We start from the raw sequence: 24,553 nt of genomic DNA, 5'->3' as shown, positions 1-24,553 counted from the left end.
ATGTCCTAAAATGCAATGTTATGTTTAACAGTAAAACCTGTACCTACTGCACCGTCATGACTGAGTTGTGTCATTATGCTTTAGAGTCACATCAGACCTGGTAATCAGTAACAAATATTTTAGCTGCTAATTAAAAATTAAGAATTTTTAAATAAAATTAATAATGACAAGGTAAACAACTCACAGCTGTTAGTAATGTGTGGCAAATTCTTTTATTTCAACGGCATCCCTAGTGGAATTACCGGTATTTATCAAAATGGTTATCCGCCTTTACTGACCAGTCAGCCTAGTTGTCCAAGACCTGGAACATCATAACAAAAAAACGGGACGTGTTGGACGAAAATGGTTTTCAGATTTGGAGTCAGCAAGTGAAACCTGTTGAAATAAAGGTGAGAGACTCCCAGTAGCAAAATGCTTGTTGACCAGTGTTACCTGCCTGACTGTGGCTTAAGGGATGTGCAACTGGGCGCAGTCGCTGGCCATATTTAAGAGCCATGTGCCCGTCCACGAAAGCCGAGGACTTTGGCACGTATCTGTCGATGGCCTCTGCTTTATGCGCGACGGTCCGAACGATTCCTCCGTCGATTTGGAGCCATGCAGGAGCCACAGTCACCATCCTACACTGCCGCTCCCCCCCTTCACCTAAAAACACTTCCAGTCGCCGGCAGAGCAATGGAGGAGCGCGGGCCGACAGGGGAGTCCGGCGAAGAGGAGCGGGTGACGGGCAGCCCGGGAGATGAGGAACCGCGCGTGTCGGTTTCTCGTTGCTTTCGCTTTCAGCCTCCAGTCTCCGTAGAGCCGGTGCTTTTCTTCTCTATGTTTGCCCTGGCGTTGCAGACGCCACTGTGCACTCAGTACTTGTGGGACCGCATAAGCTTCGATTTGGGCTTCAATGGCACGCGAGAGCGAGGATGCGGCAATCACAGTGGGCCAGAAGACTCCCTTCTGAAGGTAGGAGGCAGCGACGGCGGAAAATCGAGAGCCAGAATCAAAGGGGCTAAGGCCGTGTAAGTCGGAGGTTATAGCGGCACTTCCCTGAAAGCAGCGTCCTGCACGCAGATCCTAAAAAACAGCTTACCAACGCGCTGGGACGCCTCGTCAGTCTATACCGGGCATGACGCGTGACTCAGTACGGTGCCGTGGGGGACTGGGACCGGGGCATATCCCGGCAGTACGAGGCAGGAGCCACTCCGGACGGGACGTCAGGCGACACCATTACTGAGCCTTTAGCGCCACACTTTGTAACTAACCGGCTTTAAGATTGTGTATTACAGTGGGTCAGGCGTGAGGGCCATCACTTCGAAAGGAGTTCCGTTTCAAAAGTATAAATACAAACCCACAAAGTTAAAATCTATGAGAAGCGAAACCTCTAGTGTGACTCAAAAAATACACAACGATCTATCATTGTTTTTCTTTTACGAGTCTTAAGGAAAAATACACAAAAAAATGTCACTTCGCCAAGTTTTGTTTATTGTGGAGATTTTTTAAAGGAGTCCCTGATGTATTTTCATTCATTTTTATTGCACAGGAGTGGAATTTGCTGATGTATGGGATGTTTTATAACACTTCCTACCATATCGTGACAAGCTAACATGGTGGTGGGCTGTTGATTTCAGCATCAGCTTGCTCGCCGGGTTCATTTAATTTTGGCAGCACTGCATCGCAAAGGAGAGCCTGAGGTACTGATCTAATATTCCAACTACCTTCATAATCCACATTCATCCCTCATTTCATTAAAGCTCTTCTTTATTTAGCTGGCATATTTATACTCTGGGTGGCACAGCGGTAAGGAGACCTAGGTTTGTGTCCCTTTGTGGTCTTTGAATGTTCTCACCGTGTCCGTGTGGGTGTCCTCCCGTAGTAATAAAGACATGCAAGTTAGGTAAATTGTCATTGCTAAATTGCCCTGTGTGTGTTCACAGTGCAATATGCTGACACCCTTTCCAGAGATTGTACCAGCTTTGTGCCCGGTGATTGCTGACCCACACCACAACTCTGAATAAGCGGGTTAGGAAAATGGATGGATTGATTTGTCCTCTTGTTCTGCAGTTATAAAGACACTGTAGTGTGTGTTTCACTTTTGTTTGAAAATTGATCATTTTTCAATACCCAGCCATACTTTGTCAGTTTCTTGTAGTTCGCTCTCACACACCCTTGAAACTTGCACAAAATCGTATCAGAGTCTCAGGTTAGCGTAACATTTGTGTCTTTAGGTTATGAGTAGGTGTAGTGAGCATGTGCACCCCACACGGGCCGGTAACTGGGCTGGGAGTTGAATGCGATCTCCTGAAGCTGTGAGGCTGCAGCACTGGCTCGTCACCCTTCTACAAAGGCATCCATCCATTCTCTTATCCACTGTGGGTTGCAGTTGGCTGGAGCCTCTCTCGGAGTTCTCGGGGACAATGCAGGGCCTGCTTAATCTGTTTTTAAGGGTCTGGGCATTTTAGTCCTCCTTATAATATCAGATACAGGTCAGGGACTTAATGAAGCACCGAAAGCCACACACGTTATTTTAATGCACAGAGCACCTTTTGTACTTTACTACTACAAAGTTTTTGTTTTTCATATCATGCAAACAACGTCCGTGAAAAGGTAGACAGAGGTGTAAACACAATGACTGCTGGACAGCCGCATCTTCTAAATTGGCAAAAGTGCAACAGTGTGACTGTCATCAAAACAATGATTGAAATATTTTTAAATGAACAGGAAAGCAGAATCTTAAGACCACAAAAAAAAGTTTTCAGTTCATTTAAAAATTGAGAACACCTGTGGACATTTCTGAATTGACAAAAACATATAATATGAAATAACCGCTTGTTTAATTATGAAAGGAGTTGGTTTGAATGAAAACAGAGTGGGCCAGTTGCAGTGTGCCTGAGAGAGGACCGTGAGAGCAGTGGATGAAGGCCAGCCTGCGCAGTACGGTGCTAAGCGGAGATGATCCTCCAGTCTAAGCGCCGTTACAGTGAACAGCAGAACGAGGTCAGGCCCAGATACAGGGCCGTCCTCCCAGCATCATAGGCCCCCAGGCAAAGTAGTGCACTAGAGCCCCTGTACATAGGCATCAGAAACACTGGGGGCCGCTATGCTTGTGGGGGCCCTTGGTCAGTGCTCATACGTTAAGGCGGCCTGCCCAGGTGTTTGACTAATCTGAAGCTGGTCTCGTTTTTGTTTCGTGATTCTCTTTGGTTTACTCAACTGGCCATCTACTATAAGTGAGTGTTAACAGCGGTGCACTGGAAGTTAACGTCACTCCCTCCCTCAATTAATGACGTGCCACTGTGCAGTCCTCTCGATTTAAAGGGACTCGGCACAGGAAAAATTGTATGTCCTCCTGTAAATCTATTAAAACATAATTGCAATTGTTAAGCCCCATTAGATCGAAATCAGGTTTGCTGTCATTATTGTAAACTTTATTCCCTTCAGGCATATGTCAAGGTCATGAAATCCCTACGCAGAAAGTAATGACGACAAGAGGTACACTTTAGTAGACTCGCATCTGAAGCACATTTTGTCTGTCTGTAACTCATTTCCCAATACAGGGCTAATACAGAAGAGTTGATACTTGTCATTTTGTACCTGCCCAGCTCTTCCTGAATTACTAAATTAATCAAACAGTCACCATTGAATATAAAATACCTAGTCAGAGGCTGAAGAATATCTCAACACAGCACAAAGTTCACAGTGGAGCACAAGCTCTGTATAATCCATGATGTGAGAAGATCTCATATCAGATCTGGAGGACTCCCGCAAAGACTCATACCCCAATGACACGCTGAAGAAATACGGCATGGAAGAAAAGATGGCAGCATCTTTTAATGTGCCCTTTCTGAACCGATGGCTGAGTGATTTTTGACTTCGGGACACTGACTTGGCTTGTTTTTACTGAAGAGTAATGGTTAAATGGATGTTGATCAGTATTTTTTAATTTCCCATCTTACATAATATAAATATTTCTAAGCTTTGCTTGTCTTGCTCTGTGGCATTGAGTTAAAATAATTGAATTCAGTTTTACACTATACATCAGTCCAAATAAAAAATGATGGAAACCATACGTTATATTTTTACGGCATATTTGGGCTTTTTCATGTTGGTAACGGCCTGCCTACAGCGTGCAGAATTTATTTTGTAACATTACCCACCACACTAGGTTTATTAAACCTGCTCACGCGATGGTGCAAGTTAGCATGTAACTTTGTTCCTCCTGTCCAATTCCCAGAAGCACACTGGAAGTGAACTTGGTCTCACTCTTGGTCTGCTGTTAGTCCACAGCTCTTGGGTACACTGCAATGACGCTAAACGCGAAAGTTAGTCTTGTCACCGTAAATACGTTTTTAAGATCCGATCAGCAAGGGATTTACCCAGCGCCGACCGTGCACTGCAACTGACCCAGTAAGAAACAATGGTTGCCAGTTTTTACTCCCCACCAGTTTTCTAACTGAAGGTCCAGCACTCATATAATGAAGTCTGTGTTTAATTAACTCTCCCATTTGTAAAGGCATTCCAAAGTCAAAAATAAAAAATCAAAGACTTGCAGTTTTGTCACAACAGGAATTTCACTGATTTAGTGGAATACCTTCTTCTGTTTAATTTGTCACCCTTGCAGAAGAGTTTAACATGGGTGGACTATAAAGGCAACATCGAAGACACAGGTGTAAATGACAAAATGTTTTAGAGGAGTACATAAGAGAGTAATGTTTCCATCTTTACAAAAAAAAAAAAAGCCATCTACCTGCTGCCTCACAGCTCCATAGTCGTGTGTTTGAATTCTGAACTGAGCACATCCTCTGTGATCTGTGTGTGTGTGAGGCCTGCGATACGCTCAATGTCCTGTCCAGAGTTGGTTCTTTGCTGATCACATCCCCAAACTGGATAAGTGGGTTACAAAGTAGATGAATAGCATATACTGTACATGTGTGTGTAAACAGAAACACAGCGTAAACCAAATTCTACAGTATGTTATCCCTACACATAAAAAAAGTCCGTGTTTACTAGATTTATTTCAAAGTATATGAATCTTATTTAAAAGAATATTCCACCTAAAAATTAATAACTGTTACTTAACCCATTTTGTTTGTAGTGATGGCTAAGAAACACTTTTGATGTTATTTGTCATGAAGGATGGAGATCACAAATTTCTTGATGCAGTGGACTTAAATGAAAACCCACCTTGAATGACAGCAGACAATATTAAAACATCCATTTTAAAAAGTCTCTAATTACTTGTGTCACATAATGCAAATGTCTTGTATCCAGTCATTCGCTCACAATCTCCCAAACACTTGGGTATGGGCTAAAATACTGTTAGATAGATTTTCCACAGGTGGTCAGTTTTATCTATCTATCTATGCATCCATCCATCCATCCATCCATGGCCATCACAGTCCCCTGACTTAAATATCATCGAAAATCTATGGGATGATTTGAAGCAGGCTGTCCGTGCTCGGCAGCCATCAAATTTAACTGAACTGGGGAGATTTTGTATGGAAGAATGGTCAAAAATACCTCCATCCAGAATCCAGTCACTCATCAAAGGCTATAGGAGGCGTCTAGAGGCTGTTAGATTTGCAAAAGGAGGTTCAACTAAGTATTGATGTAATATCTCTGTTGGGTGCCCAAATTTATGCACTTGTCTAATTTTTTTATGATGCATATTGCATATTCTCTGTTAATCCAACAAACTTAATGTCACTGCTGAAATACTACTGTTTCCATAAGGCATGTCATATATTAAAAGGAAGTTGCTACTTTGAAAGCTCAGCCAACGATAAACAAAAATCCAAAGAATTAAGAGGAGTTCCCAAACTTTTTCATATGACTGTATGTACAGTAATCCCTCGCTACTTCGCGGTTCACTTTTCGCGGATTCACGACTTCGCGGGTTTTTAAATACAAGTGATTGCCCGCCTATTGCGGAAGTTATGTTCCAGACCCATCAGCAACAGGAGAAAATCCGCGATACAGAAAGACCATATAAATAAACATTTTTATAGTTTAAGCCTTAAAATTCCCATCCCACATGCTTTAAACACATGCAAACTTATAAAACACACTTTGTTAACACATATGATATGTGGATGTCGGGCTAAGGATATGAGTAACATCTCACTATTATAAAACATTTTAACTTCACGCAAGACAAGACAGTGAGACAGGAAAATTGGTGATGTACACCTAAAATCCTGATTGTACAGGCTTTTAAATTATTGACACACAGAGCGACAAGCAGCACAAAGCCAGCACAAAGTCCACTTCTCCTTCGCGTTCATTCAGCTCCCCACCCCCTTGACAATGCGAAGTGGCAGGAGCCTACTGCGCTTCTGGGGAGGGGGGTTTGAGCGAAGGTGCGTTCAGCTCTCACACACCCACACACCCACACACTCCTCGAGCAGAGCGACAAGCAGGCATTTTGGCAGAAGCAGCACAAAGTCCATTTCTGCTCAGCGTGAGTTCAGCTGCCCCCCTTCACAAAGCGAGTGCAGACACATTGACGTCTGATCGCTGCGTGCAGGCAGTGTGCAGTGTTGGTCTGCGGTGTTTAAGAATGTAGAAAGTGTTTAAGAGCATAGGAAGTGTTTATAAGAGTGTGGGAAAGGTTAACAAGAGAGTGAGAAAGGTTTATAAGAGTGTGGGAAGGGTTTATAAAGCCTTAAAATATGTATAAATAATAAAATAAATATAGGTCGCTACTTCGCGGATTTTCACCTATCGCGGGGGGCTCTGGAACGTAACCCCCGCGATAGGTGAGGGATTACTGTATGTATATATATATTTCTCTATTATCAAAAAAAAATCTTGAGACAATTTTTTTTCCTGTGACGAGACGGGATCTTTTGAAGAGAGACACTTTCACATCCCGTGAGACGTTCAAGTCATGTCATACTTACCATTTTCAAACAAGAGCATGATCATCTAACCTTTCAGTTGTTGGAATGCTTTTGGCAGACACACTTCCTGTGCTCTCAGCTCTTAACAATTTTATATGTTCTAGATGACATGTCAATGATTAAGTGAAGAAGAAAGAGCAGAAAAGAATGCAAAAAAGAACAAAAATAATCTATGTGCAAATTCTGAAAATAAGGAAAGTAATTATCAGCCCGTCCTCGCCTGAGGCCATAAAAAGACAAAGTAGAATGTCTCAAAGAATTCAAAAACGTTGGCACGATACACATGCAGAGCAGGTTAGAGATAACGGAAGTAGGAAAATTCGAAAGTCTCAAAAAAATGATAGTAAAAATCACATTAGCGCAAACAAACAGAAAATATTACTTGGTGAAATAATGGAACAGCGAAAAGAGATTGAATAGTGTTTGAGGATGTCTGGGGGAGAAGAGAGGCAAGGCAGTGAGACAAAAGGACAGCTGCTGTACAGGCTTTTAAACGTTCGAAGCGTCGCACGAGATGCACATCATGTGGCACGGCAGCAAGCCAGCAGCTGATCGAGCAAAGAGAAGGTTAAATGTATTTATTTCCCATTGTATCACCGTTTAAGAGGGATTTCGGAGGAGCGACTGTGTCTCCTTGGAGTGCATTCAGCCCCCCCTCTTCACATGTGTGTAGCGCTGGCAGGGGTGGGGCGTTGTTGGCAAGCGAAGTGAGCAGCGGGCAAAGCCCTCTAGTATATATAAAGACTGACAGTGATGTGGTGGTGGAGAGTGAGTCCCTTCAAGTTTGATAATAAAATAAAATTCAAATACAAAACTGGCACCACGGAAATAAATTGTAGAAAGTAAGAAAGTTCAGCATGTTTGGTTATCATTTCAACATCAGCCTTTCTCTTCTGCATTACAATGCTAATGTCCTCCCTTTCTCCTCTTTCTTTTTTTGTTTTCCATGTAGCAAGTGGAGACGCAAACCGCACACTGGAACTTGTACATCAATCTAGCTGGTTTTACGGTTGGTCTCTTTTCAGTTACACTCCTAGGGCCATGGAGTGACCAGGTGGGACGACGACCGGTGCTCATCTTTCCTTGCCTGGGGCTGGCAATGCAGGCTGGCCTCTATCTGCTTGTGATGTACCTGCGGCTACACGTGGCCTGGTTTCTCCTTGGCCGGTTGCTGAGTGGTCTTTCTGGAGACTTCAATGCTATTCTTGCAGGCTGCTTTGCATACATAGCGGACACCAGTGACAGACAAGCTCGTACTTTCCGAGTGGCCATCTTGGAGGCCTGCCTGGGTTTGGCAGGAATGCTGGCAAGCATTGTGGGAGGGCAGTGGCTTCAAGCGCAGGGGTAGGTTTGATTCTTCAGTTCCAAACCAGAGCATCAAAATCACTCCTGAGAGGCTTGCTAACTCTGCTGACTTTTGAAATTAAGGTCTGATATATTTCCTTTAATAATAATAAGTGATTTCTGTGTTATTTGGGATTGATAGTATGGTTTACTTTCACCTAAAAGATCACTTTAAACTAAATTAATAATACTTTTTCCTTCTGCTATAGTACTAATGCTATATTCAAAGACACTGTTTTTTTATTTTTTATTATGAGGGGCGTTCAGTTATAAACAGGAATTTTCATGCTCTGCTCTTATAAAAAGTGCCAGGTAGATGTGACTAATTGGGCAAACCCATCCATGATTGAAGGTGTTAGTAGAGCGAACTGCTCTTTCCAACATGTTGGAGCAGGAGGGACACAGTAGTGTTGCTCAGCGGATTATTGTTCAATTTTTGACAAATGAAGGAGTCATTCCATCTCGGATTTATTTAAAAATCAGTTCGGGGATGAGTATCATCTCTTCGGTCCACTTAAGGAACTTTTTGGAGGGGAGAAATTCCAGTCAAATGAGGAGGTGAGGTTATTGACGCTGTGCAAGAATGGGTCAACATGCAGTCAAAAGATTCTACTCTTCTGAGATTAAAAAGCTTCCTGAGCGCTGGAACAAGTGGATTGCAGTGGCAGGAGACTACATAGAAAACCAGTGAGCAAGTCGTTTCTTGTATTCAATAAATAACGTGTAGCTCATAAATTCCTGGTTCTATCTGAATGCCCCTCGTATTATTTTTTATTGTGTATGAATGTGTTTATAATGAGTTTCTAGGGCAGTTGGGTGTCATTTAAAATAAATTGTGTATTAATATAAAAGAAAACTGGCAAAGTGTGTGTAAGACGATGAAAAGTGCATGATGGGACATGAAGTCATGCAGCTCGTTAATGCACATGATCACTCAATCATAAGTTTTTATTAAAGCCCTGGAGATAATGGGCACAGTCAAGATGTCCCTTGATGTGATGTGTGCTGAGACATGGAGGCATTCATAGGTATGGTATGTTTATAGTCATATGGTTACCTTCGTACTTTTCACATCATATAGTTCTATAATACCTAAAACTGTATGGTTGTATAAAATAACTGACATTATTTTTAATAAATTAACAAAAAATCAAAAGTGATAGCAAGTCACTGATCCTGAATTGAATTTAACTGTTTGATAATGTATTTATGGACTGGCCATCCGTTCAGAGCCAAGATAACATTAGGTGATGCTTGCACACTCGGATTACATAAAATACATGCAAGTTTTGCTTAGTTTCTCTCAGATTAGGACAAATAACAATAGCCAATATGTTTAAATTATAAAGAAGAAATAACAGCATAGTTTGTTTGTGAGCATTTCTCTGTCTTCCAGATTCCTCATTGAGAATCTTACAATGCTGTCACATTACAGGCTTGGTGTTTTCTGTGTTTGTTTCAGGAGGGGAATGATGGGTGCACTATACAATTTATCCAAGGTGACTTACACATTTAGAGGGTAGTACATGCATCTTTTGCAAATTAAGCTCAGGCAGGTTTGATGGCTTGCTCAGACTCATACAGTAAGATAGAAATAAGAATTAATAAGAATTGAACTGGCAGCCTAGTGCTATACAGAGACAGGAACTTCCTTGGCCTGTAGACCCCACTAGCTGCCACTTAGGAGGTGCAAATAGTCATTTTTCTTTTTAATATGTCTTCTGTCTGCAATGGTGTGTTAAACACATATGTGGAAAGTGGTATTGTTAAAACTGGTACCTCCCATTGTTGAGATGTTAACCCCTTTTTTCTGCTCACTAAAATGTGTGTACATTGTGGATGTTTACATAGCATTTGGTCATTCAGTGCAATCAATTAGTTTACTGCCAAAACAGTGCTGGAAATAACAAAACCAGCAAATGCAAAAATCTGTGTGTGCTAACTTGTAGTCACTTATCGACGTGTCACTTTCTGTACTTGGCAATATATTTGATAAATTTAGAAATCCTGATATGAAAAAGCTAAACAGAATTATTCTTTAATTATTAATGTCAATATGAGTCTATTTGGTTCAGTAAGTATATTGTTTTTATCTTTACAGCTACATCAATCCCTTCTGGCTTGTCTTGGCCATCAACCTTGCAACAGCCCTTTATGCTTATCTACTTATTCCAGAGTCTGTGACGCCCGACAAGGAAGCCAGACTCTTCACCCTAAAGCATTACAAGGCTGTGTACAATCTTTACAGCACTCGAGGAGAATGGGGCCGCAGAGCAAAATTAGGGTTTTACACAGCAGCCTTCTTCATAGTGGTCACTGTCCACTTTGGTGCCAAGGATCTGTATGTGCTGTATGAGCTTAGCGCTCCACTGTGCTGGGACTCGACACTGATTGGTTACGGCTCAGCCGCAGAACATCTGACTTACCTAAGCAGCCTGCTAGGCTTGAGAGTGATGCAGGTATGCTTGGAAGACTCCTGGGTGGCTGTTGTTGGCTTGTGTTCAAACATCAGCGGCCTAGTGGTCATCGCACTGGCAAACTCCACTGCACTGATGTTTACAGGTAAAACTGAAAAACATTATAACATTAACTTTATTTACTCAAGTGTGACTGATAATAAAGTTCTATCTGCAGGTATCTATCTATCTAGGGGATTTTCGAAAATGGGAGGAACAGGTTAAATGATCCAGAAAAATAGAATAGGACAGCTTACATCTCAATAAGTAAAATTCAAAGGTGCCAAATTTCAGGACTCTCAAAATCTCCCCAGTACATCACATAAACAGTTAAGGATTTCTGTCCTGATGTAAATGTCGAATTAATAACCCACCAAATACATCATATAAAAACAACTGCTTATGTCTAAATTAATTATGAATTAGTAGAATAAACTAGGGGGCTCCGCCCCCTGCTCGCTTCGCTCGCCAACCCCTGGTGTTGGGAATGACAAAGAGCGTGATGTATGAATGAGATATAGAATAGTGTGACGGTGTAGATGATGCAAATAGAAAGCAAACAATAAAGTGTGTGGCACAGTGTAAAGGTTTATTGGAAAATTTCTTTGTACACGCCGTTTAAGTGTAAAAGGTAATTCCAGGTCAGAACTTGTAAGGTCAATGAAGATGGTCATTATCGTGATCAGAGTCAACTTTGTCAGAGCTTAGAAAGAGTTGTGTCTCTCCAGGAAGTAATGGAATGACTTGGGTATTTATGTTTTCCATATTAATATTTTTTGGACATAATATAGTGCGTTGTGTTAAAAGGGGCATTTGGTCTAATGAGATTGCTGTTCCAAATCTCTCTGTAACTAAGTCATCGCAGATAAAGGCTTGAGGAATTGTAATAATATGTGGCTGAAGTCCATCTGTATTGGTGAGTGTACCATCTCTCAGTTGTAATAAGCAATTGTTATGATCTGGTTCTGGACATCGTATCTTTTTTACTAACTGTATCTTTTGAAAGCAATGCCAATTGTCTGCGTATTTTAAGGTGCACTGAACAATAGCTGAGTGCATGGCATCTGGAAGAATAGCTAATCACTGTTTAAAATCTCCTCCTAATAAAAGAACCTTTCCTCCAAATCGAATATTATTATTCATAAACGTTTGTAGAAGTTTATGAATGGTGTTGAGTAAGTGACTTCATGCCATTGTACATTCATCAATAAACAACATTTTTTGAAGACGGATGTCACGTGCAGTGCCACCGTTAATGTTCATAGTGGATACCGATTTGTAGGATCTAATGCAGTTGATAAAGATTTCACTTTCAGGTACATCGTCAGTTATAAGCTTCTGTAGATATTCAGTATATGAATGTAAAGAAGGCAGTCTAATTTGACCCTTTTGACAACAACGTGTAAATGTATTACTTGTATTGCCAGTTGTTTCTTCAGGGAAGTGAACTGAATGACAATGATTGCAAATGACATTCATTAATCCGAATGAATTTTCCTGGTGTATGTTTTGCTTGTGCCGTTTGAGAGGCGCGTTGTTGCATGTGTAGTATTTGGGACGTGTTGTTTTGGAGCTGTAATCGATTTGCCTGTGCTGTGTGAGAAGCCCGTTGTAGCCTTCCTTGCCGTTAACGCATGTCTGAGACGGGAGGTGTTTCGTTTTGAATCCGTGCCTGTTGCGATGCAGCACTTTGATTGATAGTTTGCGTCATGTGGATCCAGGATGTAGATTTGTGCATATTTGCGTTGTTGATTTGTTTCAGGGTGCACTGTTCCAATGCGATGCAGTATTTGTGCACATATGGGAAAGCAGTATGGGCCATTGCCTTTTGGTGGCCTGATATTTACTAAAAGCAAATGAACTATTGTAGGATCTAATGCAGTTCATAAAGTTTTTACTTTTAGGTACATCGTTAGTTAGAAGCTTTAGTTGAGCTTTGCGTTTTTGGAGTCGAGACATTTTTTCTTTTAGAAATATGGATAAGTAATAAGAAGTATTGCACTCACTGTTAATATGGAGCCTTTTCTGCGGTTGAACGGTTAATACTGCCTTATTGTAATGAGATCCACCTATGCTGCATAGCCGTCTATTTTGTTGTTTCTTTCGTGTTCGTGTGTTTGTTCCTGTTATCCTTTCCTTTTCGTTTTGTACCCGTGACCGTGTATTCATGACTTGTTTCTTTCTCAGCATCCGAAATATGGATAAGTAATAAGGAGGGTCGCAGTCACTGTTAATATGTTTCCTTTTCTGCAGTTGAACGGTTAATAGTGCTTTATTGTAAGGAGATCCACCAATGCTGACACCTATGCTGTCTAGTGTGAAGGTGCTGACGTTCACTTTAGAATATGTGGCTTTGGGTGTCACTTCTTATGGATGTGGGTGGGGGGGGGGGGGGGATTGTTGAGGATTGTTGTTGCGCGAGCGTCTTCTTTCTTTTTGTGTTCCTGTGTCTTGTTGAATCCCCCTCTTTGTGTGTGTCCCGTCCCTCGCTTGTAGGGTCTGTGGGGTGGTTTTGTGTTCTTTTTTTTGTGTTCCATGGGCTTGTTGAATCCCCCTCTTGGTGTGTGTCCCGTCCGGTGCCTGTAGGGGGGGCGGGGTGCCTTGCTGTTGTGCGCGAGCCTCTTTTTTTTTTTTTTTTCGGGTCTAGTTTCGTGTGCAATGTGTTTCGTGCTTTTCCTGCGTTTGACTTTGCGCCTCATTTCTCCTTTTTGTATGTGCTCACTCCTTTTTTCTGTGGTCTTGTCCGCCACTCGCGGCCCCTCATCCGCCTTTGTCGCCCTCTTTTCTCCGCCTTTCTCCGACTCTCGCGGACTCTTTTTGCGCCTGCGCCTCTCGCGGCCCCTCATCCGCCTCTCTCGCCCTCTTTTGTCCGCCTTTCTCGGCTCCTCAGCCGACTCTCGCGGACTCTTTTTGCGCCTGCGCAGTACGTCTTTTTGCAGCTACGGCCCATTGCCGGATGTGCCTGCGTCCATCATCCGGTTTAGCATTCTCGGTTAGTAATATGGATAGGCAGATCAGAAGAACAAACAAAACAAAAATAGATAATCAGAAAATGTAATAATCAAAGAAAATGTATACTTTTGAAGATTTTTATGATTAACAGTAAGTTTCACAAGTGCATTGTCATATATTATAAAAGACAAATTTAACTAAAAAAGTAACACCAATCATGTTAATGAGAAAGAAATAACTATATATATTATATATATATATTATATATATATATATATATATATATATATATATATATAGGGGGAGTCAAAATTATGTTAACACTAATGGTACTGCTATGTACAGTATATTCTTATATACAATTTATGTGCCACATATGGTACATGTGTTGAACATGATGTCGAACAGTTTGAGACACTCCTGTAAATCATCTTGCACATATGAAATATGTTTTGTGAATAAATTGTTTCTGCCATTCAAATGTCAACATATTTTTGACTCACCCTGTGTGTATATTATATATATAATATATTGTGGAGACCCCCCCCCCCAGGCACAGACAGGCAGACACCAATGGTTCAAAACACCACACACTTTATTATACAGATTTACAACTATTTACAGTGTACCACGTACAACCCAGTGCCCCTGCACCACACACCCTCAAGTCTGGGCTCTCAACAGTCCTTTCTTGCCTTCCTTCACCGCTTCCACTCCTCTACTCCTGGTGTGGCGGAAGTGCTGACATCCAGGGCTCATTAGGCATTCGGGTGCCCCTAAAGGGTTGAGCTTCCATGCTTTGTTCCCGTGGTCCCCATACCAACCACGGCGGCTGCCCTCTCGTGGTTGGGAGGAGGCGTAGTCCGTCTTCCGGACCTTCCAGGCGTCCCGGCTGGGTACTGCCCGCCACAATATATATATATTTTTTATATACTACATGTAGCATTCTCTGTCTGTTGCCTTGCCTCCTTCAGCCTGTCTTAATCTCTAATACTTTCTGCACACAGACCCACATTAGTGCTCACAGACAAACTTGCATCATTTTGACTTGAGTCTGTATGAGAAAGGTCCATGTGCCTTCAAACTTCTACCCATGGACTTGATTGCAAATTGCTACGAAGACCACACATGTGCCACAAAATAGAAACGTACAGAGTTTACAGTCTAGTATGAAGGTACATCCATCAGTTTGCTTATATGTGTAAATGTGCAACTGTTCATGTCTACTAAAGCCCTTTATAGTTAAGATATTGGTGTTGGCATAAAAGCAAAAAGGTCACAATTTGAAATTAAATTCTTTGCTGATATTTTTCTTCTGGTGCTCAAAAATTACAAATAAGGGTTATGCTTTTATTTAAAAAAGGGTGTAGTAATGAGGTTTTTATGAAAGCCATTCAAATAAAATGTGTCTATTCCCAATTCATATCATAATAAATGTTAATAGCATAATTAATAAAATGTTGTAACGTGTAATAGCTGATTTGTAACGAGTGCCTACACTAAGTCACTGTTCAGCCTGTTGCTTTTGTGTTCTCACTGTAACAGACAGGGGATAACCTTAGCCAGAGATGACAATAATCTTCATCATCATCCACTTTACTGATTCTTTTACAAACCGTAAACAATAAGCACAGTGGTGTGCAATTCAGTGAGATTCCCAGTTTACTGTTAGAAAACATTCATTGTAGTTAGTCAGATATGTTCTCTTTGCTTACTGTGTGCTGGGTAACTGGGGTCAGATTTATAAAAATTTGGTACACACAAAAAGACGCCCAAAATGTGCACACACAACTTTCCATGCAAAACCTGGGACTTTTAATAGAAAACCTGACGGGGGAATGTGTGTTTATTTATGGCAGCACTGACCCATGCGTACACAACATTTCTGTGAAATTAGGAAATTACGTTACTCTTGATCAAGTTGGGAAATGCAGCCAAACCAGCTACATGACCACTTGTAAAGTATAATAATTTATATTACCCAGCTGTTATTGTAATGTGTGTTAATAAGACAAACATATTACACCTCAAAAGTGATGAATGTGACGTATACATTCTTCTGTAGTTGCCTATTTACAGGTTCAAGCTGTGTATTTGCACTCGATCTTACTTGGTTTTTGCTCAGTTTATATAAGCTATCTGTTGTCAGGATTATCAATAATTGTTATCAGTAACTGCATGAAGTAAAAGCCCCGGCCTGACTCACTCCCTGAGAACAGAGAGCTCCAAATATCTTGCTCTACAGCCTGTTCATGCCTAATGGATTGAGAGAACATGGCTTGTTTGGCGCTATGCAAATAGTCAACACAAAGGGAAGACGTTTTTAGGGACCAGTAGAATTTCTTTTGCCAGTGACGTTGATTGGCTTTTAAGCCAATTTAGGCTCCCAAGGGCCATTCTCATGACACTATGTGCTGAATTGGGCCCGACACTGGTCCTTGAAATTGGTACATATGAAGGTGTTAACAACTATAAGCTTTCTGGCAACAGGCACCTACTAGAGGGAACTGTCCCGACAGGTCAGGAATATCTCCGCTAAGCTTCGGCTCTATCAAGCTCACTGTGCTGGAAACCATAAACCGACTGACGAGGAGCTGCATTCAGTTTCTGTATGGTGTGGGTGTACAGGTCCATCCTAAAAAGGCAATTTGCAGCAATGCCTGGTTTTCCTATTGCCACAATTGACAGCACTCATATTACAATAAAGACACCTAGCGAGACTGAAGCAGCTTTGGTTAACTGTAATCAGAGACATTCCTTTAATGCCCAGCTGTTCATCTGTGATGCCAAGATGAGACTGACACACACACAATATGCTCTGGCATATTGCAGCATAATAAGGCATCTCCAAATACAGATGCCATTCCTGGATCAAAGTTGGAGAGCGTAGTGTGTTTTATCCTCCTGTTGCACTAACTTTCTGCCGGTGATGAGAGATTCACTTCTTTGTCTCTGTCCAAGATCAGACCTTTTTATTTATTTATTTCAGGTATGGTGTGGCTGATAGAACTCACCACATTCCTGGCGGCAGTAACTATTCAATATAATGATGGGATGCAAACCTGTTGGTGACACCCATGCTTAATGTCTGTAAACTGCTTGTTTAGGTTGTTCTCTAAATTTCTACGTCCTGTTTTCATTCTTTAGGATATGCAGTGAGGTTTCTCTCAATGGCAACAACCCCAGTGCTCCGATCAAAGCTGTCGACGCTCGTCACCATGTCAGAGCAGGGTAAGCAGTTATGCCAGTGTGATGTCCTCCGTTTGCTCTTCCCAGACGTTAGCTCAGTTTTCTGACTTGCCTACTGCAATATGAGATTTGCAAGAATTGTCCGGGTGTACGAGTGTTCAAGCACATGACTTCATCAACAGACGACCATGAACTAGTAATTTATTCCACCTGTGGTACATTGTAGTGCCTCACAAATATAAGAAAGTGTCACTAAAATGATCTCCATCACAATACAGTCTCAGTAATTTAGCCAAAATGACTGTTAATGTAGTTTACTTGCTTGTCCTCTGGCATAGCCCACCTCGCATTCTGCAGCACTTCTCTGTGAGTAGGAGGCTCCGTCTGTTGACTGATTGTTTGCTGATTTTATTTCATTTAACTCATTTTTTTTTAATGTATTTTCTCTCCACCTCTCTGCCCACAGGAGCTCTGTTTGCATCTATTGCTTGTGTGGAAAGTGTTTGTTCTCTGGTGTCTACTGGGGTCTTCAACTCTCTCTACCCTGCAACGCTTCACATATTGAAAGGTTTCCCCTTTCTGTTTGGTGCTGCACTTCTCCTTATCCCGGCTCTCATCCTTGGGTGAGTTTAATTCCTCGAGTCTGCCTCAGCTATTACAGCCCATTCCTGAATCCCGTTTTCAGTTGCTCATTCATTTATTCTCCAAACCCACGCTCTCTTTGTAATACACGGCCACGATATTAAAAGATCAACCGTGGACAATGGAGTTAGTCCATACGACAAAAAAAGTCAGGGGGTATATAAACACATACGCAAGTGTAAAGGACATTTCTGCCATGTAGAATAAATTGTTAGAGTCTCTGCATATTCTGTCCATCTCTGCTTGAATCAATGAACACGTCTTTCACAAACTACATTCTGACCAAAAAAAAAAAGGAGTTGCTTCCAAAAGAAGAGGTAAAATTTGCATGAACACTTCAATACACAACATGTAACATGTGAGTAGAAATAGTTAAAAAGCAGGAGCAAAGAGCAATTTATTATTTATAGGGCTGTGCCATTAGGTGAAAAGCCCTTAGTGAGCACCTGTGATCCAGGCATGGAGTTATGCAGGAGCCAGATAATGGGGTTAGGGTCGTATTCAACCAAACACTCTGCAACTGCTGCTCCAGGGAGAAGAATGTTTTTCCCACAGTGCTCTACCCATATCTGAAAATGGCTGGTCTGGGATTGGTGCAGATATCACTTGCAGTGGTCAGTTTTAAAAGGTTCTCTGAATGGCGTCACTTGTCTGTTTCACCTCCATGTTTGAAACTGGTGGCTGTTGACAGAGATGATGATGATACACCACCAGTCCACACAAGTTCATATTCTTCTAAACCAGGAGTGTTCAGCTCTGGTCCTGGTGGGCCACAATGGCTGCAGGTTTTCATTCTAACCATCTTCTTAATTAATGAGCCATTTTTGCTGCCAATTAACTTGTTTTGCCTTCGTTTCAATTGACGTGACTCAGACCCCTTAGTTGTTTCTTTTTTCTTAATGAACAGCCAAACAATAATGAGACACAAAGCAAGTCACCACATGACCAGCTAACATGAAAATAAAGAAAGGTGAAGGTCTCGGTCATGTTGGTCTGCTCAAGTCACCAAAACATCTTGATGGTGGTGTTAGAAAAAAACAGAAAATCAACAGTGCGCTGTTGGTCATCTGTTGGCTCATTTCACATCTCATTTCTGTTTGGCTGCCATTTAATGAAGAAACAAATACATTCAGAGGACTGAATCCTTAAAAAACAGGGCTATAAGAATGAAGGGAAAAGGAGTTCATTAGCAATGAAAACTGGTCACTGATTAGGAAAAGTGTCAGAATGAAAACCTGCGGCCCACCAGGACCAGAGTTGGACATCCCTGTTCTAAACCGATACCACTTAGAATCGGTTTTATCCTTAGAGTGACCAATGTTGGACGTTTAAGGGATGCCATGAATGGCCTCTCACTTCTGTGGGTTATCAACTTATGGGCAGATATTGCATGAATATCTGCTATCTGCTAAAGACTGAATATCTCTGTAGATGGTGGAAAGTGCTGAAGCTAGTGCTGGGATGGCCTGGACATCTCCCACTTAATACTGTTTTCCTCCGACTCTCCCATTTGGCAGCCCTCCTGTAACCACTGCCCTCTGTTTTGTTCCACTGTCACTTTGTAATGGCTATCCTGTGCCTTGATATGCCAGGGCAACCAACCAGTTTCACGACTCAGTGATTTGCTTCATACAGCAGACGTCTGATGGAGGGGCTTCCAGCGTGCCTTATCATCAACACCGGAGACTCTGACTGTCCTCCTTTTAAGACAACCTTCACGTGTGACTATGTGGTGACAAACACACACAGAAATGTCATCAAAACCTAATTGTGGATACCTGGCCATGTCAAACGCCTGTGCCAAGTTTCATGCAAATTGTACCTTTATGTCTGGGTGCAATTTTACGTTTTTATTTTGTCAGAGATGTTTTTTAAAAATTAAAACAACCCAAAACTGAACAAGAACCCAGTAGACAGCAGCAGGACAGTCTAAAGCCAAATGTACACAAGTAACACTTTATAGGTTATGTTCACATTCAATTTTCAGAATGCACACCACCATAAAAACCTGAAAACCCAGAGTTATGGAGATAGACATGTAAATCAGTGGTTTGAAAGAAGAAATTATTTCAGAGAAAGAAAATTGACTTTGAAAAGTCATTTATTGACATAAGATTAATATAATTTGGTAATAAAGCCGATGTTCATAGTGTATGTGTACGCAAGTGTCAGAGTTCAACTGTAAATCGCCTTTGAAGCTGCATTACAGCACCACACACAGCCGGCTTGAGAGGATTAAATAAACTGCGTTTTATAGAATACTGTAGTTCAACAACAGACGAGACTAAAAGGTACAATTCTGAGAGTCAGGTGGGCATCAAGCCCCATTTAAATGTTATGAAAACACCATGGACAGATGTGCGCTGTGAGGGTCTACTCACAACCTGAACATGCATTCGCCAAAAAGCTCCCCTCAGAATTGTTTGGTGTGGGACACATTTACACGAGTGAATACGAATGGTTGAGAAAAAAAAAATCCAAAGAAGTGAATTCTTAACTAATCAAACAAACTTTTCCTTCGTTTCTCAAACCCACTTATTCCATTGAGTTGGGTTAAAAACAATCGCAGCAGAACCAGACATGGCTGGTGTGCAGGTCCACTGCTCATTTCAGAAACCCTCCCATATGATGGGGGTCTCCTGGTGGGCTACAGTGGCTGCAGGTTTTCGTATTCATTTTATTATTTTAGCGATCAGTTACTGCTAATTAACTTCTCTCCCTTAACTTTACTTCACTTGTTATTGAAGACTCAGCCCCCCAAGTCATTTTTGTTTTCCTTAATTAGCAGCCAAATAATAAAGTGAGCCAACGCATGGCTAGCTAACCAGCGTCCATCATACAATATCTGAAAATAAAGAAGGGTAAAGGTCTCAGTAATGCTGATCTGCTCAGCTCCATAAAACATTTCAATGGTGCTCTTTGTAAAGAAGGTACATCAACAGTTTTGAAATATCTGCTATGGCTACAAGCCATGGAATTAGAGAATGGCTTTAAATAACACGAACACTAGTAGGAGTGTGAGACCCTGACTTACCTGGTCATCTGTTGGCTCATGTCCGTTTGACTGCTTTATTTAAGAAACCATATGATGGACGCAGGTTAGCTGGTCGTGTGTTCACTCGTTTTCTATCTTCTTATTGTTTGGCTGCTAATTAAGGAAGAAAAAAAAAAAACAATTGAAGACTTGGCTCTCTTAAAACACAAGTCAATTAAAATTAAGACAAATTAAGTTAATTAGCAGCAAAAACTGATCACTAATTAAGATGGATAGAATAAACATCTGCAGCCACCGCAGCCCTCCAGAGTCGGAGTTGGGACCCTCCTGCTATTTGACTTTCAGATAAGGGAAGACTTGTCGAAATGCGCACACTTCATGGAGACACTAACCAAGCCAGGGTGTGACTCTGAAGATGTGAGGCAGCAGCACTGCTGTACCGCTCCAGTCTACAAACAAGTGCTTTAATTTAACTGGTTGAGATATCCCAACAAATACTGTAACTGCGACTTAGAATTAATGTTGATTAGCAAAGCTTCCATGGACTGATGTTGAAATAAGCATGAAATGAGTCCTGTTTCCATTCAGAGCAAAGCCCTGGTATATATAAATAACCTCATGGTGCCGTGAGCTGGACAACATGTCATTAACTGCAGTTGAATTATCTGAAATTAAATTGTACATTCATTGTGTATCATTACAGACTGGCAGGCGAGTACCAAAATAAAAAAAAAAAGCAGAAGTTGGTGCAGTAGGTGGCATTGCTGCTTCATGGGTTGCTGGACATTGTGGATTATAATGCCATTGTCATGCACTTTGCATCCATCCATCCATCGTCTACCGCTTATCCGAGGTCGGGTCGCGGGGGCAGCAGCTTGAGCAGAGATGCCCAGACTTCCCTCTCCCCGGCCACTTCTTCTAGCTCTTCCGGGAGAATCCCAAGGCGTTCCCAGGCCAGTCGAGAGACATAGTCCCTCCAGCGTGTCCTGGGTCTTCCCTGGGGACTCCTCCCGGTTAGACGTGCCCGGAACACCTCACCAGGGAGACGTCCAGGAGGCATCCTGATCAGATGCCCGAGCCACCTCATCTGACTCCTCTCGATGCGGAGGAGCAGCGGCTCTACTCTGAGCCCCTCCCGGATGACTGAGCTTCTCACCCTATCTTTAAGGGAGAGCCCAGACACCCTGCGGAGGAAACTCATTTCAGCCGCTTGTATTCGCGATCTCGTTCTTTCGGTCACTACCCATAGCTCATGACCATAGGTGAGGGTAGGAACATAGATCGACTGGTAAATTGAGAGCTTCGCCTTGCGGCTCAGCTCCTTTTTTACCACGACAGACCGATGCAGAGCCCTCATCACTGCGGACGCCGCACCGATCCGCCTGTCCTCAGCCGGAAAAGGGTGGAGTGCCCTCTCAGGGTTGGTAGCGAGATCCTGCCCCAAGTGGAGGAGTTCAAGTATCTCGGGGTCTTGTTCACGAGTGAGGGAAGAATGGAGCGTGAGATCGACAGGCGGATCGGTGCACTTTGCATGTTCTCTTCATGTCCGTGTTGGTTTTCCTCTCAATACCAAAAACAGACCTGCATGTTAAGCTAAACGGTGATTCTAAACTGGCCCCGTGGGATTGTGGGTCTGTGTGTGGCCTTCTCCTGTGAAGGACTTGCAGCCTGTTGTGGTCGTTTCCTTCTTTCAGCCCCCACACAGCCCTGAACAGGATTAGGTAGGTTTTAAAATATTACGTGATAGATAAAAATGTATTGAGTGAGTTGCGTCTCTTTCTAGATAACATGCTCAGGCCACAGGTAGACCAGTTAAAATGTGTGACCGGTGCATCATCAGAAGGAAGGGACCCCTAAAAAGAAAGCTGGCCAGCATTTTGAGAGGTAACAGCAGTGACCAGAGTACACTGGAATAAGACACTGACCTCTTGGCAAAGGGCACATTTGGAATGGGAATCATTTAACTGAATCTGTATTTTAGCACCAGGATTAGGATGATACGGTCCTGTGGGGTTAGTTGTGTTTGCTATTTCAGGCAAGTTTCCCATAAAACAAAATACAGTAATGTGTGAGTGAATCTTTTGCTCTTCCTTGGATGCTTCTTGTAGACCCACGGAGGGGATCAGCTGGCCTAAAACAAATGTCTGTTCAGTGTGTTGATTTCATGATACACACACACAACACACATAGAGGTCAGTGGAGCAGTGACAAACCTAGCAAGCCTGTTGACATGCAGAACCCTTTAAACTAACAGAGAACACAAATCCTGGTGGGTTTTTCTATCTATGCTTTGTTTTCACAGTTGTGTGAAGCGATGGCAGACAGGCCAGGAGTACAGTCGTCAATTTGAAGACACTTCCTGAAGGATCCACCCTGCATGAGCCATCATCAGATAAAGCCAGAAGCCTTCCGACTTAATGGAGAAGATGTACCTTGACATTTGAAAACTTGCCCCCCTCTATGGCAGCACCGGTAGTAGGATCCTTTATTCTGAAAACTCTACCATGCAGCCTGTCATTTGGTTAAAGAGATGGGAGTGCAGCGGCGGTGGAACACTTGGTCTGATTCATTAGATTCTGGCGGGCTGTGGCAATGGAATTAAGAAAATCAAATATGAGTTTCTCTTTTCTTTTGCACAACCTAACAGCAATTTGCGAATAATGAAGCCAACTGTTGCAGAATTAGAAAATAATAACCCAATGTCTCATTTGAGATTGTCAGGTTTTTGGAGTGTCCTGGCATTTTTTCTTGTAGAAACCCCTATACAGACCCCCATGGTGTCCCTCAATGGTCACACTCTCTGATTTACCATCAGGTGTTTCTTGAGGGACTTCACAACAGCTGATGACTAGCAGGCTAGTCCAAGAACGTGCTCCTACTATCCTGAGATTGTTTTTTTGTTTTTAATTAAAATTTTATTGCCGCAGGCGTTCCCAAAGTGAGATGGTGTAGCGGAATGACTTGTGCACAGCCCATCTGGCAACTGTTAGCTTTTAATAGCAATAAGAGTTTTATACCAAATGAACGTGGAGTCCAACTGCCTTTTCTTTAATTGTTTAGGAAAGTCTGAGTGAACAAGCGGGTTTCTGTCTGCTGTTTAAGACATCTAAGAGGAAAACTGAAATATTATATCAGAATATGAAGTTAAACTATGGGACAAGTGGTAAAGCTGTGAAAACATGAAAGGCACATATTTCAATTGTAACTTTTTAATAAATAAATGTGACATTAAAGTTGACTAAATGTTTTATATACTTACTGTTTGCCTTCCTGAGACCTAATGAAGGTCACTCCAGGATTCTTTTCTTTTCTTCCTCCACAAAATCCAGAAGAATCCAAGAAACAAAAACAAAAAAAAGGACCCGTTTGTGCAAGAAGTATTGACTGACGACAAGGAACAGCCGCCCAAAGGTGCCAGCAGCCAGCTGTGGCACAAAGCTGGGCTGATTTATGAGTCCAGGATTACAAAGAGAAGACATGCTGGCATTGAGCTCTCTGGAGTTGCCATCCTTACCTAATCCTTATCTGGGGTATTTCATTTACTACACAGTGACCATTAAATGTGCTTCCGCCAATAACAGGAAACATTATAAAAGAGAAACAACATAGCATCAGTATGATCTTTAATCAATGAGGCAGATTTAGGTTTAATTAAAAAAATTCAAGCTCGTACAGATTATTGCACAGTATACAAAAGAAGTTACTGCTCCAGGAATACAGCAGTCCTACTAGGAATAACGCTATAATATGATTTCATAATCGGGCCACCTTTTGAACCTGAAACTTCTATTCATGGTGATAGTTGCACTCTGGTAAAGTGTTTAAAGACGGTTTGGATGAGCACTTGTATACTTCTGAAGATATGCAAACAAAAAAAAATGACAACTCTCAAGGCTTCAATTTGCTCAGTACACAAAAAAGCAAAAGGTAAATGTTCAGTGCAGCGCCAACCGACAACATGCCTGCCCATATTCACACGCCGCTCTTTATCACAGCACATAAAGTTTCTCAGGCCCAGGACCACTGAACTGCTTTGCTCTGTGAGAATGTGGCTGCTGTTGGCTAAAAATTAAATAAACTTGGAGAGG

General features: G+C 42.0%; 1 protein-coding gene across 2 annotated transcripts; it reads left to right on the top strand.

Moving 5' to 3' along the window:
• The first annotated feature begins 436 nt into the window (after positions 1–436).
• On the top strand, positions 437–23,797 carry slc46a1 (solute carrier family 46 member 1). 2 transcript variants are annotated; one of them, XM_028806757.2, is made up of 6 exons: positions 437–951; positions 7,840–8,231; positions 10,333–10,793; positions 16,787–16,870; positions 17,295–17,451; positions 22,768–23,797. In XM_028806757.2, exons 1-6 carry the CDS (start codon positions 595–597, stop codon positions 22,826–22,828), a joined length of 1,512 nt encoding a protein of 503 aa, XP_028662590.1. In that variant the 5' UTR covers positions 437–594; the 3' UTR covers positions 22,829–23,797. The 2 variants fall into 2 exon arrangements, with proteins under 2 accessions (XP_028662590.1, XP_028662591.1); XM_028806758.2 differs by lacking the exon at positions 22,768–23,797 and having other exon boundaries at positions 17,295–17,455.
• The last annotated feature ends 756 nt before the right edge of the window (positions 23,798–24,553 follow it).

This window comes from Erpetoichthys calabaricus, chromosome 8 (genome assembly GCF_900747795.2).
Source record: "Erpetoichthys calabaricus chromosome 8, fErpCal1.3, whole genome shotgun sequence".
In the NCBI taxonomy this organism is placed as follows: Eukaryota; Metazoa; Chordata; class Cladistia; order Polypteriformes; family Polypteridae; genus Erpetoichthys; species Erpetoichthys calabaricus.
This window is presented reverse-complemented; position numbering and strand designations above follow the sequence as displayed.

What these genes read in the sequence shown, in the direction of transcription:
- slc46a1 (XM_028806757.2), top strand. Translation starts at nt 595, where the DNA reads ATGCAGGAGCCACAGTCACCATCCTACACTGCCGCTCCCCCCCTTCAC. An exon ending in CACTGCACTGATGTTTACAG is followed by an intron (nt 10,794 to 16,786) that starts GTAAAACTGAAA and finishes TTCATTCTTTAG; the next exon opens with GATATGCAGTGAGGTTTCTC. An exon ending in CGTCACCATGTCAGAGCAGG is followed by an intron (nt 16,871 to 17,294) that starts GTAAGCAGTTAT and finishes CTCTGCCCACAG; the next exon opens with GAGCTCTGTTTGCATCTATT.